This window comes from Hyalella azteca, unplaced genomic scaffold (assembly GCF_000764305.2).
Source record: "Hyalella azteca isolate HAZT.00-mixed unplaced genomic scaffold, Hazt_2.0.2 contig3772, whole genome shotgun sequence".
Taxonomy (NCBI): Eukaryota; Metazoa; Arthropoda; class Malacostraca; order Amphipoda; family Hyalellidae; genus Hyalella; species Hyalella azteca.
In genome coordinates this window covers 53,987-70,806 of record NW_025934009.1, presented here as the reverse complement: position 1 = coordinate 70,806, position 16,820 = coordinate 53,987, and the positions used below count along the sequence as shown (strand labels likewise).

The window sequence follows — 16,820 nt, the reverse complement described above, 5'->3', positions numbered from 1 at the left end:
CTAGTAGAAGGTTGACCCACGAGAAGCTCAGCTTTGCGGATGGCGTTTGCTGTTCCGTCTGTGACGTCACTGAGATCGCAAAACGTAAACAATCACGTGTGTCACGTTGTTTTAGTGCCATTTTGGAGAGTATTTATAAAAAAATTCACCTCCTCAAAATTCCCCCTAAAACATGAGCATCTTGAAATAGTCTTCATTTAATCATGTAGAAGTTTTGAAGCGATTTGGTCGCGCGGATATTAAATAAGTGGGACATTAAAGAGCCAGGGTCGCCATCTACTTGCACATCATGATTGGTGAAGAGCCATATTCATATTGGCGGCCTCTCCGCTCAGACGATGACGAAATAAACTATCACACGACGGCCAGAAGAAGCCTTCTTCACAGCAAATCCTATTTGATTCAAGTGAGTAAATTTCTACATACTACTAGGTATCCCCTATTTTTTTGACAATTTATCCCAAGTTTTCAATTTTGATAGTACTTCTTTTCATGTTCTCACTTCTCTGTTTATTAACAACATTGCACATGTTTCTATTTGCCGGCTAATAATTTCAGTAAATCTTTTTGGATTTTTGTTTGAGGCTGGACAATAAACTAATAAGGACTATAGCTTCAGATATTGTTAAGACTTGAGAAGTTGAGAATACAAACCCAAGGGGAGGGCCCAGTTACAGTAACATCTCAACACAGGGCACGGTCTGAACTGACTCTAGAGTGCTTTTTCTTAACAAGCTTACTGCTTACCTAATTGAATGAATAATACAAACCTAAATTAAACAACTCCTTCAGCTTCAGGTACCTAAAAATGTAGGTAATGTTGAATGCTGAATTCTTGTTCAAAAGGGGAAAACCAACTTCTTGAGGAATTTTAACAATTATTAACTTCAATATATACCAGGCACAGGCAGTGCAGAATGAAGCACAGACACAGAAAACTGTACAATGATTATTCCAAAAGGTTTGTACTGGATTACAACTGTGCATTATATTAATAAAGATATACTAGGGCTCATTTTCTTGTCATTGTCAAGGTCATACTGGGCCCCTGGGGTGCTTTTTCTTAACTAATAGATTTATACTGAGTTAGGTATCACCACAATTGAATATTGATTTGCAGTAAATAATTGTACATCATTTTGAAAGGCATAAAATTTGTTTCACACTACTACTGACATATTTAGTGACATCATTCTACAACTTTTATGAATTATAAGAGCCAGTTTAACCAAGAAAATAGCTGATGGGGCTGGGGCCTATTCTGTGCACTGAGAATATTTAAAATAAAACCCAAGATCAGATCTCTTGACTTTTATTAATCAATATAATATAGCAAGAGAGTGAGACTACTCTCAGCCTGTCTGTAGGCTAGATAGGAATGTTTTTGAAACAATTTTGGATAACAATCTGGAAGCTAGAGAACTCAACTATCTTGGAATCTTTGTAGGATTTAAAAATTGGTACAAAAAATAGTACAGCAATATTTTTATTATAGTGCATAAATAATGTTCTTCATATTACAACTTGACTGAGATAGACATAAATCCTAAGAGACAAATTTCTGCATTCTTAACAGTCAGTTGGGTGGATAGTTCTCCTTGTGATGTATACTTAAACATTGTGCGCGTTTGATTGAAGACAAGAGCATACTTTTCATTAAAAATGAAGAACTTCTGCCTTTCTACACTGTTAATACATTGTGTTGTACATATTGTTTGTGTTGGATGATATCATGATTGTAACACATGCATAGTTTGAATTCATGTCATTCGGTTCATTATTTGTTTCCAAATTACTAAAATGAAACACCTTATGTTTTTAAACTTATTATTGAGGAAATATCAGTGTGCATCATGAATCAATCATTGCATTGTTAGAGATCAATCGACTACTGAATCACTTGAATTTATGGAAGTGGTCTCAAGACCAGATATATTTTATCTTATTGCCAAAATTATATCAAATAAATTTGTCTACCATCTAAGCCAGTTACTAAGTATATTACAAGTAGAATGCTACCTTTGGAGACATTCTCTGTTAATTTATAGCTAGATATAATATTGTTCCATGACGTTGCATTAGTATTAAATAAATGATATTTTTGACCCCCTAATTTACAGATAAGGTATCTCTGTTCATATAAAGATTTGTTCATTGCATGGTGCAGTAGGTCACAAACTAATGTACTAGTTTGCATAAGATTACTATACAGAATAGGTTCAATTTTGAATTGTCTGACTTCATTTCCTTCTGATTTACAGGTTGTAGATGCCGTGGCCGCCTCTACCCTCGACGCCTTCAGAAGCATCTGAAGCTGCTGCAGTCAAGGCCATTCCTTAGTTTTTTACAATTTTAAAACCTTGAGTTCGTTATTTTAATCGTATACCCGTATCGTAATCTCGAAACTTATGCTTAAAGCCATCAAGGTATCCACTAACCGTGAAGAAGCTATTGCAGTAAGTTTTTGAGAACTTCTCCCATTAGGTGCAATACTTATTTACGAGAATATGGGAGTTTTTATATGCAACTAGCATGCTAGTTACGTTTTTCTTTCTGCATTATGTGAATGTCTCCTGGGTGGGTTATAATAAAAACAGAATTTGAAAAGACTTTTTATTCCTTTTTTGTTAAATGAGAAATTAGTCTCGCTGTTACGCAAAAAAGTTGGGGAACGCAACATAGGTGATCTAATGAGTTTCCATTTGTCTAAGCTTGTGGAGGAAAAACAACTTTATGAAAGTTGCAGAGGTCAAACATATTTAATTTATAGAAGCATTTTGCTATTTGATTAGACGTTTTTGATAGAAATCATGAATTAATACTACTCTTCCAGATAAGAACGGGATTAAATTCCAATAATAAAAGCTGTATAGTGACTATAAAATGTAGGAAACCCGTGCCACCAGTCGATATAATTTACAATACAATGGTTTTACTAGTTCGTTAGGAGAGGATTCTCGTGAACGCCAATATATGATAACGAGACTGATAATTATCAGTTTATGTAATAGAACTTCTAGAAGCACAGTGCGCAGTTTCTGAAGATATCGACATCTATTCAAAGCCCAACTTATAACATTGATAAATTAGTCGCATGTTTTTTCAAACAAGCTTGTTTACACGCCTCTCAATTAAAAAAAAACATTGCAGATACTTACAAGGATGCTTTAAGAAATTCTCACGGTTATACCGTACTAAAAATTCTGAGTACAAGACTACTTAGCTAGTTTGCTTAATTTTCGAAAATTCGACCGAGAACTTTTCAACTCGTTCTCGTTGAGCCATCGAAATTTAACCGCGTCCGAAAGTAAAATCTCACTATGTGTTGAGGTACATCGCAGGTTTCATCAACGTAGCTCATTAATTGGGCGATTGCAGCAGGTCCCGGCTTCAAGTAAAGGCCATGGTGATGTCTAAAGACACTCTCAAAAGCTCTAAAATAAGGGATTAACTCGGACTTCATAGAGGTGAGAGCACCTTTGTTTACGTGATCTGTCCAGCTACCGGGATCCACAAGGTTCGACGAAACTTGGGGGAACTTGTGGGCTATAAACCCAAGAACATATAAGAAAGCTTGTTCCTCATTTTCTGGAATCGGCAGAGAACAATCAGAAGTCGAGTCTTCAGTCGGCAGGCTAATGTTTCTTAAGACATCACTTGTAATGCAAGGACTTTCTAGAGGCTGTGATGCTGCAGAAGCATTGGAGAAGCGTTTAATTCCGCAAGCAACCGCATCATCGTCACGTGCGAGCGAAGTATCAGGCTCCAATGCAACAAGGGTTTGTTTTCGCCCAAGGACGTACTTCTTGATGCGGTGCTTGAAATCTAAGGCTGAAGGGTGGTCATTTAGTGAACCCATTTGTCTAATGACGCCGAAAAAATTTTCCAGAACGTCTTGATTTAGCCTACCAGTCATGATGAAACTAACTTTATATTCTGAAAGCAATGCATGATGAAGTTGAACGAGGGATTTTGAGGTGATGATAATGCCTTTAATAAATGGGAAAACTTTTCCATTGACATTTTCAGAAAAACTTGTGACTTCATTGAGCAGCGATAGTTGAGATGGATCTCCTTTGAACGGCTTTTGATCGTACGGATTTGAACAGTTCAAGAGGTCAAACCATGCGTCCATCATGAGAATGAATTTTGCCGTGTTTCTCCAACCTCGTGACTTCAACTGGCCAGCTTCTCCCAAAAACTCAAGGGCTTTTCCTACAGTGCGGGAAATCAGTTGGACGGCGGTTTTAACTTTTTGTCTCTGAGTTCCAGACACAAGCAAGTGGCTTTCATTAATTTTGTGAACAATTTTAAGTTCTTAGACGGTCCTGGAATAGGTTCTACAGACGGTCCTGGAAGAGGTTACTGAGACGGTTCTGGAAGAGGTTACTGAGACGGTTCTGGAAGAGGTTCATTAGACGGTCCTGGGATAGGTGTTAGAGGCTGTCCTGAGAGATGTTCCAAGGATGGTACTGGCAGGGGTGAAATGGTCGGTTCTGGAAGCCTTTTGCACGCCGGCTTCAGTGGGAGTGCATAAGTTGTTTTTTTCGGCAGTTCATTAGAAGATGTTGGAAGAGGCCCAGAAGTTGGTTGCAAAGGCTCTCCAGTAACTTCTGCCCAAGGCCAAAATGTTTTAAAGTTCGGAAAAATATGTTGTGTAATGGAAAATCTTACCAAATTGCAAAAAAATAACGCTCCAAAGCCCTGTATGATTTAATTAAGAAATCAATTAAAAAACAATGGTTTAGGAGTATAAGTGCTTACGATGCCAATTTTGATACATGGAGAATACCGCTTGCAAGTTCAAAGCTTTCTATCAGATTACTTGAAAAAAAAACAATTACCATTCTAAATCATGTTGTGCTGCATTGAACTTTTTAATGAAGTAGGTATAGATTTAAATGAGGAATCAAGCATGTACTGATACCATGGCAATGAAGTAGCTATTTGTGTAGAAGACTCTCATTTTGAATTAAAAAATTTCTGCAAACGTAGGATGAGAATAAATACATAGAATTCTTAAGAATAATGTTATATGATGATCAGAAGAGAGAGCAGGATTCCTTCTGTTGATAGGTTTGGGTAAGTAATAAGTCCACAATGATCATATCAAGACTCAAACCTTGCACATGAGACGTTTGTAGAAAATAAACTCATTTAAATATGTGAATAATATACAAGTATTTCCAAATTTATTTCTGAATATTAAAATTGTGCCCTCCAATGTCTCCGAAGGATATGGTATAGCCTATAGGTATGTATTACCTTGGACCAGCTATGCAAATATTTTCAGATTTTTTTGTGAACAACAAAAGGAATATATTTTATGAACACTCAAGGCTAACATGCAAGAATGGCATTGAATGATTAAATTAACAGCAAGCAAATTTTTAAGGAAAGTCTGAAAATTACTGTTGCAGAGGTGATCTAGAGGACTGAAGTAGTAATGCTGTGCAACCGGAGGGGCCGTGCTGCAAAGCGCAATGCTGTGCCTTGCTCTTCTTTTAGCGGGAGCTTCATTCTCTGCCAGATAATTATTCACATATGATTGATCACTTTTTAACTGTTACATACATACCTACTATAATTTGCATTTGTTACATGTTCTATTGTTTAAATTAGAGTTAGGTCAAATAATATAAATTTATTGATACCCATAGGTCATGATTAGAAATAATATTTTATGTTTAAAAATTACTTTTTAAAGACAACACTTCTGAACAATCTAGTGTCTTGGATGTTACACATGTACAATGAAGTTCTAATTTTATTTTCAAATATTGAAAAAAATTCTCCTTAAAATTTTTTTTAAGATATCAAAATTTTGTAAATTTTCAAAATTATTTATTCAGTCAATTGATTCATGCATTGTCTCTGACTTTATGCAATTGTGCAAAAATTTCAGATCAATTGGACAGGTCAAATTGTCATGTATGGATTATAAGATTTGTAGCAGAAAAAATTATTTTTTAATTTTTTATAATAATGAAAAAAAATTTTTTTATAAAATTGTTTGTTCTTTCAATTGATTCATGCATTGTCTCCAACTTTACGCAAGTGTGCCAAATTTCAGATTGATTGGACAGGTAGAAGTGGGTTAAATATCGATTATAAGATTTGTAGCAGACAGACAAACAAACAAGAAGTGAAGTTAAAGAGAAGTGTTGTAAAATCATTGCATTTTGTTTCATTGTCATGTGAATGTGATTTATCACTCACCATCATTATCAAGTATTTCTTGAGCTAAGCGTTTCAGCCCTCTTCTCTCAAGTCTCACCACCCGGGAAGACTTAGTCTCTGTAAATAGAACAGAACTTAAATAAAAAAACATGAATATTTATTCCTTTCTTCTGGGGAAAAATTAGAAATTATGTAGTATAGGTAGAATTGGCATATATTAGACACACTCAAGTAATTTATTATCAGCCAAGCTATTCCAAATTGTAGTTTGTAAAAAGTGCAACAATGAACTGAATAGTGAAAAGGTTTTTGAAAATTTCCAATATGTATACATACACTTTACCCAACATTATCTAATTATAGTTTTTAAGTTGCAATAATTTGTAAAAAAAATCAATGCATCCTAACCTAACCTCACTAAAATTAGCATTTTTTATACAAATTTATTTTAACATAACCTCATGAGGTTGTGGCTGTAAATGCCTATCTGCTAATTTTTTTATAAAATCATTTTGTAAATTTTAAAAGCAATGAAATTGTTTAGAATAAATTATTTTAAGTACACAAAAGTTATTTTTTTAAAAGTTTACTTCAACAAATTTACATCGGCAAAAATTTGAATAATAATCTGCAGGCCTAAAAATGTCCAGTATTATATATTGTCCAATGGACTGGTAACAAAATCTCCAGTTAATCAAAAAATATGGATGTATGTATATACCTATATAAATATATAAACAAATATGAATTACATATACTATGTATTTCAAAATCATGAGCCAGAAAATGATCATTATAACAATAATGTGAAAAAATTCAATTCAGCCAACACAAAAGTAAAGCAAAAAATTCAGTTGTCTATAATTGCTCCTAAAATTCTGATTAAATCAATTGATCAAGTAATTTAAATTTTCATGCCCTGCATTGGATGAAGGTTCAAAGTGCTTCTTTACTAATCAGTGTAACATGTAAATCTAGAATTGAGTCACCCACTCAGAAGCTTGCAGAAAATTTCTAGAAGGCTGGTTATCTCAAATTACTAAAAAGAAATGCAAGCATCATTATCATGACTCATTCCTCATGAAAACCCAAACTTTTTTCATACATTAATTTAAAACAACTACTATTCAACTAGCAAGTTAAAGTTGTCACAAGTGAGAAGTATATTACTAGTCAAAAGTGGCCAAACTTATATACTGGTACATAGGTAGTTACTTACCAAATTGCATTGAACCATTTAGCAATGTGGCTGGCAGATGTTGATCAGCAGTGGCATCTTCTTTCAAATTGCGGTAGTTGTTCCCTCGCTTGATGCCACAAAGTTCAAATCGGAAATCTTGATTGTATTGCAGAGTACTGAAGTGTTTACCGCATATTCTGGAGTTCTCACACTTATCAACACTCATGTCACTTTGGCCACAAGCCAAAAGACATTTTTAAAAAATTTTTCACACCTTGGAAATGTATAGTTTATAATCACCGTTTTGTGAAGAAGTTTCACTACCAAGCACAGAGCAAACAGTCATGTTTGCTCTATACTAATTTAAACTAGTCAACTTTAAAGTTTACCTTTAGTGCACTGTTTACAGGGCATTGAGTCTGAAAAAGAGGTTCATTTAGCTCTGAGTGATAGTTTGTACATTGTTATTTATGCCTCAAAAAATATTTATTTATATTTATGCCTAATTATTTAGAATCAAATCAAAAGCAATGGAATACATTGTATATGTGTGTACTGTATTTACATATAGGTATGCTCCATAAAAAGAATTCTAAATAAATATTCAGGAAATTAAAAACAGTATAGCTTTACCATTCTTTAGTACATTCTAACAATGCACTGAAGGCTTCAGATAAAATTTAGAAACTGCCAGGTGTAGAAAGTAACCACTTTCAATGCTGCACAGTGCATACTGAGCTTTCCTGCTCAGTTCAATAGGTTAGAAGGTTCAATAAGGTTGGAAAGCACATCTTTCCAACCTTATGACTTATGAACATTGCCCGTTTTGGAATTATGAGATTTCTGCAGACAAATTTTTTATATCTCCCATCTTTTTGTTAGTAATACAGTATAATTGAGCTGTAAGAACTCACATTTACCCAAGATACATTATCTGAGGAACCATAATATAGGGTCTACCAGACTACCGGTAGCCTGGTAGGGCAGTAGCGGTAGATGGACAGTGTAAACATAAAATTGAAGAATATTGTTCAAATAAATTGATAAAAACTTGAGCTAAATTGCCTGACCTCTTAGTGACCTGCATATGCTATATTAATAATATTGTGCAATGTGCATGTCTGCATGAGAATGTTTCACGAGACATGCTTGCAGTTGTAGCCGAGCCTGAAATCATGAGTGAAATGAATGTGCAACTTGCAAGATCTCTCAGTCTCATGTATGAGTATACACTTAATCACTTATTATGTCAAAAATAGCATTCTATTCATGTTTCTCACTTTTTCAGTATTGCTTAACAAGTTAGCGATTTGATAAAAAAAGCTACTTTTGTACTCCCTACCTTAGGCTTAGGCTTATATGGTAGGTACCTAGTCATCATATTTCCTAAAGAAAAAATTCCTATCACAGATTAAAGAATCTTTCATAATGATAAGGTGCATGATAACATGTAAAACAGTAATTAATGGTTCACTGAAAAAGTCACCCTCACCNAACAGCTTAGTTATAGGCTATAACAGTTGGCGTATTAACAGCTTAGTTATAGGCTATAACAGTTGGCGTATTAACAGCTTAGTTATAGGCTATAACAGTTGGCGTATTAACAGCTTAGTTATAGGCTATAACAGTTGGCGTATTAACAGCTTAGTTATAGGCTATAACAGTTGGCGTATTAACAGCTTAGTTATAGGCTATAACAGTTGGCGTATTAACAGCTTAGTTATAGGCTATAACAGTTGGCGTATTAACAGCTTAGTTATAGGCTATAACAGTTGGCGTATTAACAGCTTAGTTATAGGCTATAACAGTTGGCGTATTAACAGCTTAGTTATAGGCTATAACAGTTGGCGTATTAACAGCTTAGTTATAGGCTATAACAGTTGGCGTATTAACAGCTTAGTTATAGGCTATAACAGTTGGCGTATTAACAGCTTAGTTATAGGCTATAACAGTTGGCGTATTAACAGCTTAGTTATAGGCTATAACAGTTGGCGTATTAACAGCTTAGTTATAGGCTATAACAGTTGGCGTATTAACAGCTTAGTTATAGGCTATAACAGTTGGCGTATTAACAGCTTAGTTATAGGCATTAACAGTTGGCGTATTAACAGCTTAGTTAAACGTTCAAAAGAAGAAGAGCAATAACGGCTTCGATGTAAGGTCAAACGGAAGCAACCTTGCCAATATTTATTCCAAATTTTTAAAGTCAGCGTCTGTTGTTTGTTTGGCTAAATGAGGCATTAACTTCTGTCAAATTCTCCCATTATTGCCAGCTCAAACATCACGATGGCCTGGCAGCCTTCCTATATGACGGCAATATGAATCATTTAAATGGATTATCATTGATGTTTTGGCTATACATGGAAAATGAATGATTACAATGAATGAATTCTGCGCGAGGTCCACTACCTGTCTCTTATACACATCTAGATGTGTATAAGAGACAGGTGTACCTCATTAGTGACACCATTAGTCTGCCTCATTAGTGACACAAATAGTGTACCTCATTAGTGACACCATTAGTGTACCTCATTAGTGACACCATTAGTATATCTCATTCGTGACACCGTCAGTGTACCCCATTAGTGACACCATCAGTGTACCTCATTAGTGNAGCAGTGTTAATAGACTGAAGTAGTGAGCAGTAACCTAGCACATGGGCGCCGTAGATAAGTGAGAGGAAGTAGTGATGAACAGGTTGCCCTAGTACAAGTAACAAGTAATAATGCCCTGGGACCAGATGGTAGGGAGTGGTAAAGCGTCTTTAGCTAGTGGTAACTAGCTAGTTGTGGCAGTGCTAGTGAGGAAATAGTAGCTTTAAAGAAAAGGCAAACAGTGAGAGGGTGTTAGACATTACCGGGAGTAAGAACGATGAAAATAGCAGTTTAGTCGGATGAGAAATTGCCTTGGATCGCTGTAGGTATCGCGGCGTAGGCTTGACGATATATACTCGACGATACGCCTATGCGATGATATTAAGTTCGATCTTAAAAATTAAATTCGATTATATTTAATTTCAGAATCTTAAAAACATAGAATGAAGGTTAATATATTTAATTTCTTAGGAAGCTGCTGTACCGGCGACTTGACTCGGTTCGTCGTTTAGGCCTCCTGGGTCTGCACCAAATGTCGACTGAAACTCTGGTACCGTTCACTCATTCATGAGTGAATGGGACGGCACCCAGTGCAGCAGTAGCGCTTATAATATTACAGTTTATCCTATCATATCATATCATAGTTATGTCGGCGCTGAAGAGCAGGCCTGATGTGGCCTGTCGCCGATTCTTGTACTTTTCGTGACTTGTTCACAGAAGATCTAAAAGGCATGTCCTTTGACCGGTTCTTTTCATGACTGACGAAAGTTTGAAATAGCTACTCGACTTCCATCGGGTTCGATATGGTGCTAGGCATTTCAAATCCGAACATATATTTTTCCATAGCTTTATCTAGCTAGTCTGTTCTTGAACGCGTTCATACTCAGAGCGCCAACGACGTAATCGTAGATCGAGGCTGTTCCACATGTCGGTGATTCGAAGTGAGAGCCAGGGTGCACTTTACCCTGGCAGGGTTCACTTTACCCTGCCAAGGTTCACTTTACCCATCCAGGGATCACTTTACCCATCCAGGGGTCACTTTACCCATCCAGGGGTCACTTTACCCTGCCAGGGTTCACTGTACCCTGACAGGGTAAATTTACCCTGGCAGTGTGAACGAGAGGAGACGCGCGCCCGCGTCGGTGAAAGGGAAAGTCGCTTCTGCCTCATCCCGACCTGGGGAGGGAAGGGAATCATCTGCTGCAAACTTGGTACAGACTTGTGAGGCAGACTTAGTACAGACTTGTGAGGCAGACTTGGTACAGACTTGTGAGGCAGACTTGGTACAGACTAATGAGGCAGGCCTGGTACAGACTTCTGCTGCAGATTTGGTACGGATTTTTAGTGCAGTCTTTATAAGTTTTAGAGGCCGTACTATCAATTATAATTATGAGTTTGTAACTCCGTCAGCCAATCCCTGACGGCTTTTCTTGCTAAATCCACCAATCACAGACGGGAATTCGGTCGCCATGTGTACTTAGGTTGCTACGTGTAGTCACGACGGTAGGTATATCAGTTGTGTATATAATAGACACAGCCAACAGCCCTGACCACTTCTTTCTTCCAACAGAGCAGGAAAATATATTCAGAAACGAATCGAAAACTCACCTCAACAAATGCATGAAGTTAATACGAATGATAGAATATGAGTATATATTGCACATATAAAAGCGAATGAAATAGAGCACAATAGAAAGCGTACTCGAAGCGTGAATAACTTAGTGAATAACTTCAACTGAATTGTACAGTTACGAAAATATCAACTTTAATTGAATTTTTGACTGCTTTGAGAAGACGAAAAGTTAATGAAATTGTGGACAATCTTACGAAAAATAACAAGGACCGAAGCGTGTACAGTTGAGGGAAGAATGTTCGAGGCGAAAGTCATGAGCAGCGGCAACGGCACAGCGCGTAAGTGTACAGACAGGCTTGTCTTTGTCTGTTTCTGTCGTGATTATTAGTCTAATCACTAATGAGATGTTGACAAACCTTTAATGTCTTGATTATTATTCTCTAATGAGTTGTCTAGTAGCCATTAATGTATTGATTATATATAAGTCTCTAATTAGTTGCTCGCTAGCCTTGAGTTGGACACTAGTCTTTAATGAGTTGCTAGTTAGGCATCGATAGATCGATTATAATTAGTCTTTCTAGTTATGCTGAATATCGTCCACGAGTTAGTCACATTGCTGCAGTCGCTGCAGTTAGCAGCATCACGATGGTGCGGGTTGCATGCAACATTCGCCGGATGTTGCAGTACATGCTACTGCAGTAGCATGTCTGCTACTGCAGTAGCAGACTAGCAGAAGCACGGAGGGGTGTGGCGGTGATGCAACGAGGGCAAAGGTAACATGAGTGAGGGCCTGAGGGAAGGACGTTACGATGGAGTGGCGTAAAGATGAGTTTTCGTATCAATGGCAAGAAGTTAGCAGCGCCTGCGAGGGCATGACGTGCAATATCGAACGTCGCTGGTTTTGAACTCCGTGTGGCGGCCATACTTGTTGACTACACAACTACAACGCGGACTAACGCGCTGCAACCTCAACTCGAACTTAAGAACTTCAACGCTGTAATGACGGAGCGTTGTGATGAGAAGCTGCCACCACCATTAGGCATTAGCCACCACCAACAATACAACAACAACCATTAGCCACCACCACCGCCACCACCACCACCACCACCACCACCACGGTTCGGTGGCGGGCAACAATTTTGGTTGCGTCACCGCGTCTGCGGCCGCCGGCCACTTCCTCCACTCCTCCACTCCTCCCCGGGGGGATGGGGAGGAGTGGCGTTTGGGGGAGAGGAAAGAGTGAGATCATGTCGAGAGTGGAAGTGATGGTGTGAGTGAATGCCTGCGTGAGAGTGAGAGTTGGGGGAATAATGACATGTGGAGTGCTGACGGGAGTGTGGTGAGAGTGAGAGTGTTGCGGAGCGGGAGTGGTGGAGGGAGTGAGAGTGGTGGAGAGAGTGAGAGTGGTGGAGGGAGTGAGAGTGGTGGAGGGAGTGAGAGTNGGAGACTCATCGAAGAGAAAACGTTGGGTTAGGTTAGGTTAGCACATGTTAGGCTAGGCTAGGTTGGGTTAGGTTAGGTTAGGTTATGTTAGGTTCGGCTAGGTCAGGTTAGGTGATGTTAGGTTGGGCTAGGAGACTCGCCAAAGATGAAGGAAGCGTCAGGATGACACCAGGTCTATTCGCTGTGATTTCTGCTGATCTGAACTCCGGTTTCAGGATCAATACCAATGCTCATCAAACTAGTTTTAATATTTACACTAAAATTTTGCAATATATTTTTCAGGCCTGATGATGGCGCTGGGGCTGCTGGCGGTAGCGACGATAGCGTCTTCTTCCCCAACTTCGTCTCCTGATTATCACCCCAGGCTCTCTGCAGCTTCCCCTCCGAATATAACCACAACTTCCTCCCAAACTTTACCCACTAATGTAACCCCAACTCCAACTGCTGGGTCCCCAATTCCCCCTATTGGGCTCCCAAATTCAATTTCTGACACCCCCGCTGCAGCGGCCCCGACAAGCGATGCTGCTCTCTCAGCCCCATATTCCCTCACATCCCCTTCGTCCCACGACACCAGCTCCCATGTTAGCGGGGACGGTGTTGGGCAGATAGTCCTCCTTCCCCACGACCTGAGCACCGCGGAGGGGTCAAAGGACTCCATGTCCCTGCGTCGGGTGTCCGCAGGACTCCTAAAGAAAGAACCGCCGCTGCTGAAGGGCATCCTGCTCCCCGAGGACATTGGCGACAAGATCCTCCTGGTGAAGCCTGGAGACGCCGGTAAGGTGATCGACCTGCGAGCCGTCCCTGGCATGGACGCCAAATCTAGGACAAAAAATAACGCATTTTACAATGCACTTGTTCCCAAAAGTGGTTCGAAACAAGCCACGCCCAACCCCCCGACAGAGGCGAGACAACCAAAGCTGCTGAGCCGACAGAAGAGGTTCCTGACGCTGCGCACCATCGCAGTGCCCCTCACCATCTTCCACTACCTGGGGTTCCTGCCCATGCGGGTACCTGGCGTGCCCTACCATGAGGACCCAGGGCTGCCGGACTACCAGGTCTACGAACCCTACAACGACCTCGTCTACCCGGACGCCCCTATCAGGAGTCGCAACTCCGGTTACGGGGACTGATTGCTTGTTACCGTCTCCTGTCTTTATGGGCCGTACAAAGTGTATATTGTCAATGACTTGTGATTTCAATATGTAAGGTAACAAATATTCTATAAAAGATCATTATAGGTGGTGCGTGTGGCAATTATTTTGTACGAGGCGACAAAAAAAGCTCACAAATCATCGGAAAATGCGAGTTTTTAGAAAAAAAAAATATTAAAATTGCCCCGACCCATCATATCCTACTTACTAATTGGTCCGTGTTTGTCAAGTGCCTAGTCCTGGACCGTCTTGCATCCCAGTAATAACATAACATAACATAACATAGTGATCTCGCGCTGAAGTGTAGGCCTGATGTGGCCTGTCACCGGTTCTTTTCCTTTTCGTGCCTTGTTCACAGAAGATCTAAAATCGTGTCATTTGACCGTATCTTTTCACGACTGACGGAAGTCAGTCTACTCGACTTCCAACGGGTTCGATATGTTGCTAGGCATTTCAAATCTGAACATATAAATTTCCATAGCTTTATCTAGTCTGTTCTTGAATGCGTTCATACTCGGAGAGCCAACGATGTCATTGGGGAGGTTGTTCCACATGTCTGTGATTCGAAGCAGTAATCAATAATATCCAAATTTTGTGATATAATCGCAACTCTGCACACACTGAATTATGAAAAGCTAAGCGGTCATTGAGTTAACGATGTTCTTTGTTGAGATGATGCACTCTCTAGGGCCAACGATGTCATTGGGGAGGTTGTTCCACATGTCTGTGATTCGAAGCGAAAATCAATAATATCGAAATTTTGTGATATAATCGCAACTCTGTATACACTGAATTATGAAAAGCTAAACGGTCGTTCAGTTAACGATGTTCTTTGAGATGATGCAAAGCTCTCTAGGGGCCTGGGTGTTGAAATGGAGTGCGGATGAGTACGGCTGAATGGGAAAGAGTGCGGATGAGTACGGCAAGTGCGAAGTAGTGCGGCTGAGTGCGAAGTAGTGCGGATGAGTGCGGATGAGTGCGGCTGAGTACGAAGGAGTGTGTAATCAATAATATCCAAATTTTGTGATATAATCGCAACTCTGCACACACTGAATTATGAAAAGCTAAGCGGTCATTGAGTTAACGATGTTCTTTATTGAGATGATGCAAAGCTCTCTATGGGCCGAGCTGTTGAAATTGAGTGCGGATGAGTACGGCTGAGAGCGAAGTAGTACGGCTGAATGCGAAGGAGTGCGGCTGAGAACGAAGGAGTGCGGATGAGTACGGCTGAGTGCAAAGGAGTGCGGATGAGTACGGCTGAGTGCGAAGGAGTGCGTATGAGTACGGCTGAGTGCGAAGGAGTGCGGATGAGAACGGCTGAGTGCGAAGGAGTGCGGATGAGTACGGCTGAGTGCGAAGGAGTGCGGATGAGAGCGAAGGAGTGCGGATGAGAACGGCTGAGTGCGAAGGAGTGCGGATGAGTACGGCTGAGAGCGAAGGAGTGTGGATGAGAGCGAAGGAGTGCGGATGAGTACGGCTGAGAGCGAAGAAGTGTGGATGAGTACGGCTGAGTGCGAAGTAGGGCGGATGAGTACGGCTGAGAGTGAAGGAGTGTGGATGAGTACGGCTGAGAGCGAAGGAGTGTGGATGAGAACGGCTGAGTGCGAAGGAGTGCGGGCGATAACGTTGTCTGAACAAAGCAATTGCCGCTCGCACCGTCTGTTTGCATATACTCGTTAGTTATACCATCTATACATACTGATGTATTTAACCTCAAAATATATCACGATATATTTTTGCATCGAAAAAGTTTATCGTGACTTTACAGCATCAATATAACGTAAGGTATTTTTGTACATAAGAATTTTCTTGGAAGTTCAGAAAAGAAATGCTTCCTGCTAACCAAAGTTTTTTTTTTGTTGTGTTTGTGTAGGTTGAATATACATTGAAAAAGTCACCCTCACCCCTGATAGAGCTGATTCCAAAATTCTATGCTGATTATGCAGTCTCACTCTCACTGTCTGTCACACTCACACTGTCACTGTGTCACACAATTGTATTACCTTTATAATAAGCATACTATTCTACTCATGTCTCATTTCACTAAAGAGTTTACAATTTAGTAGTTTTATAAATGCCAAAATATCTAAAATAATAATTGAAATTTGAAGAATAATAAAAATAACCACTGATTTCCCAATCCCCACCTCTACATCTACTGTTACTGATTTACAAGCTCTGCACTGGGTTGATTGGTTCATATAGGATGGTAGCATTAGCCTATAGCCTATAGGCCGGCGGGGCCGCCAAAAATCTAATGCAATGTTGAGATTTTTCAATACAATTTTCCGGAAAAAATGGCAAGTAAGCAATAAATCAGATGAAAAATATTAACAAAAATAATAGCAGAGAAAAAATATACAGCGTTAGCTCAAAAATCAATTCGATTGAATGGTGCCACCATTTCTTTAAACGTTAGCAGAGCGGCAGCCATATTTACTTACTGGCATAGCATAGGTATACAAATAGAAGTTTGTCCGTCGGCCCATCATTTTTTGTCATTTAAATATGTTTCCACTCAAGAAAATTGGTATGTAACACCGGCACCGTAAACAATAGCATTATTTGCATTTATAAAAGTTTTTCGGGCCATTTTGAGGAGGTCAATTTTATTTTATCTGATCTCAAATATGGCACCAAAACAACGTAAAGCACGGCCCGACAAGGGTTTGTTTACGTTTACGATCCAAATGACGTCA

General features: G+C 39.3%; 3 protein-coding genes across 3 annotated transcripts; 1 reads left to right on the top strand and 2 right to left on the bottom strand.

Annotated features, from left to right (window-relative positions):
* Positions 1–4,323: 4,323 nt before the first annotated feature.
* Positions 4,324–7,781, bottom strand: LOC108666703. The gene is made up of 4 exons (XM_018153619.1): positions 7,400–7,781; positions 6,220–6,297; positions 5,413–5,523; positions 4,324–4,613 (listed from the first exon to the last, which is right to left on the bottom strand). The coding sequence occupies exons 1-4, from the start codon at positions 7,584–7,586 to the stop codon at positions 4,387–4,389; spliced, it is 603 nt and encodes a 200-aa protein (XP_018009108.1). The 5' UTR covers positions 7,587–7,781; the 3' UTR covers positions 4,324–4,386.
* Positions 7,782–11,526: 3,745 nt separating this feature from the next.
* Positions 11,527–14,432, top strand: LOC108666706. Its single transcript, XM_018153622.2, has 2 exons — positions 11,527–11,865; positions 13,253–14,432. The coding sequence occupies exons 1-2, from the start codon at positions 11,760–11,762 to the stop codon at positions 14,098–14,100; spliced, it is 954 nt and encodes a 317-aa protein (XP_018009111.1). The 5' UTR covers positions 11,527–11,759; the 3' UTR covers positions 14,101–14,432.
* Positions 14,433–15,214: 782 nt separating this feature from the next.
* LOC125177633 lies at positions 15,215–15,790 on the bottom strand. Its single transcript, XM_047879760.1, has one exon. The coding sequence runs from the start codon at positions 15,788–15,790 to the stop codon at positions 15,215–15,217; it is 576 nt and encodes a 191-aa protein (XP_047735716.1).
* Positions 15,791–16,820: the final 1,030 nt, after the last annotated feature.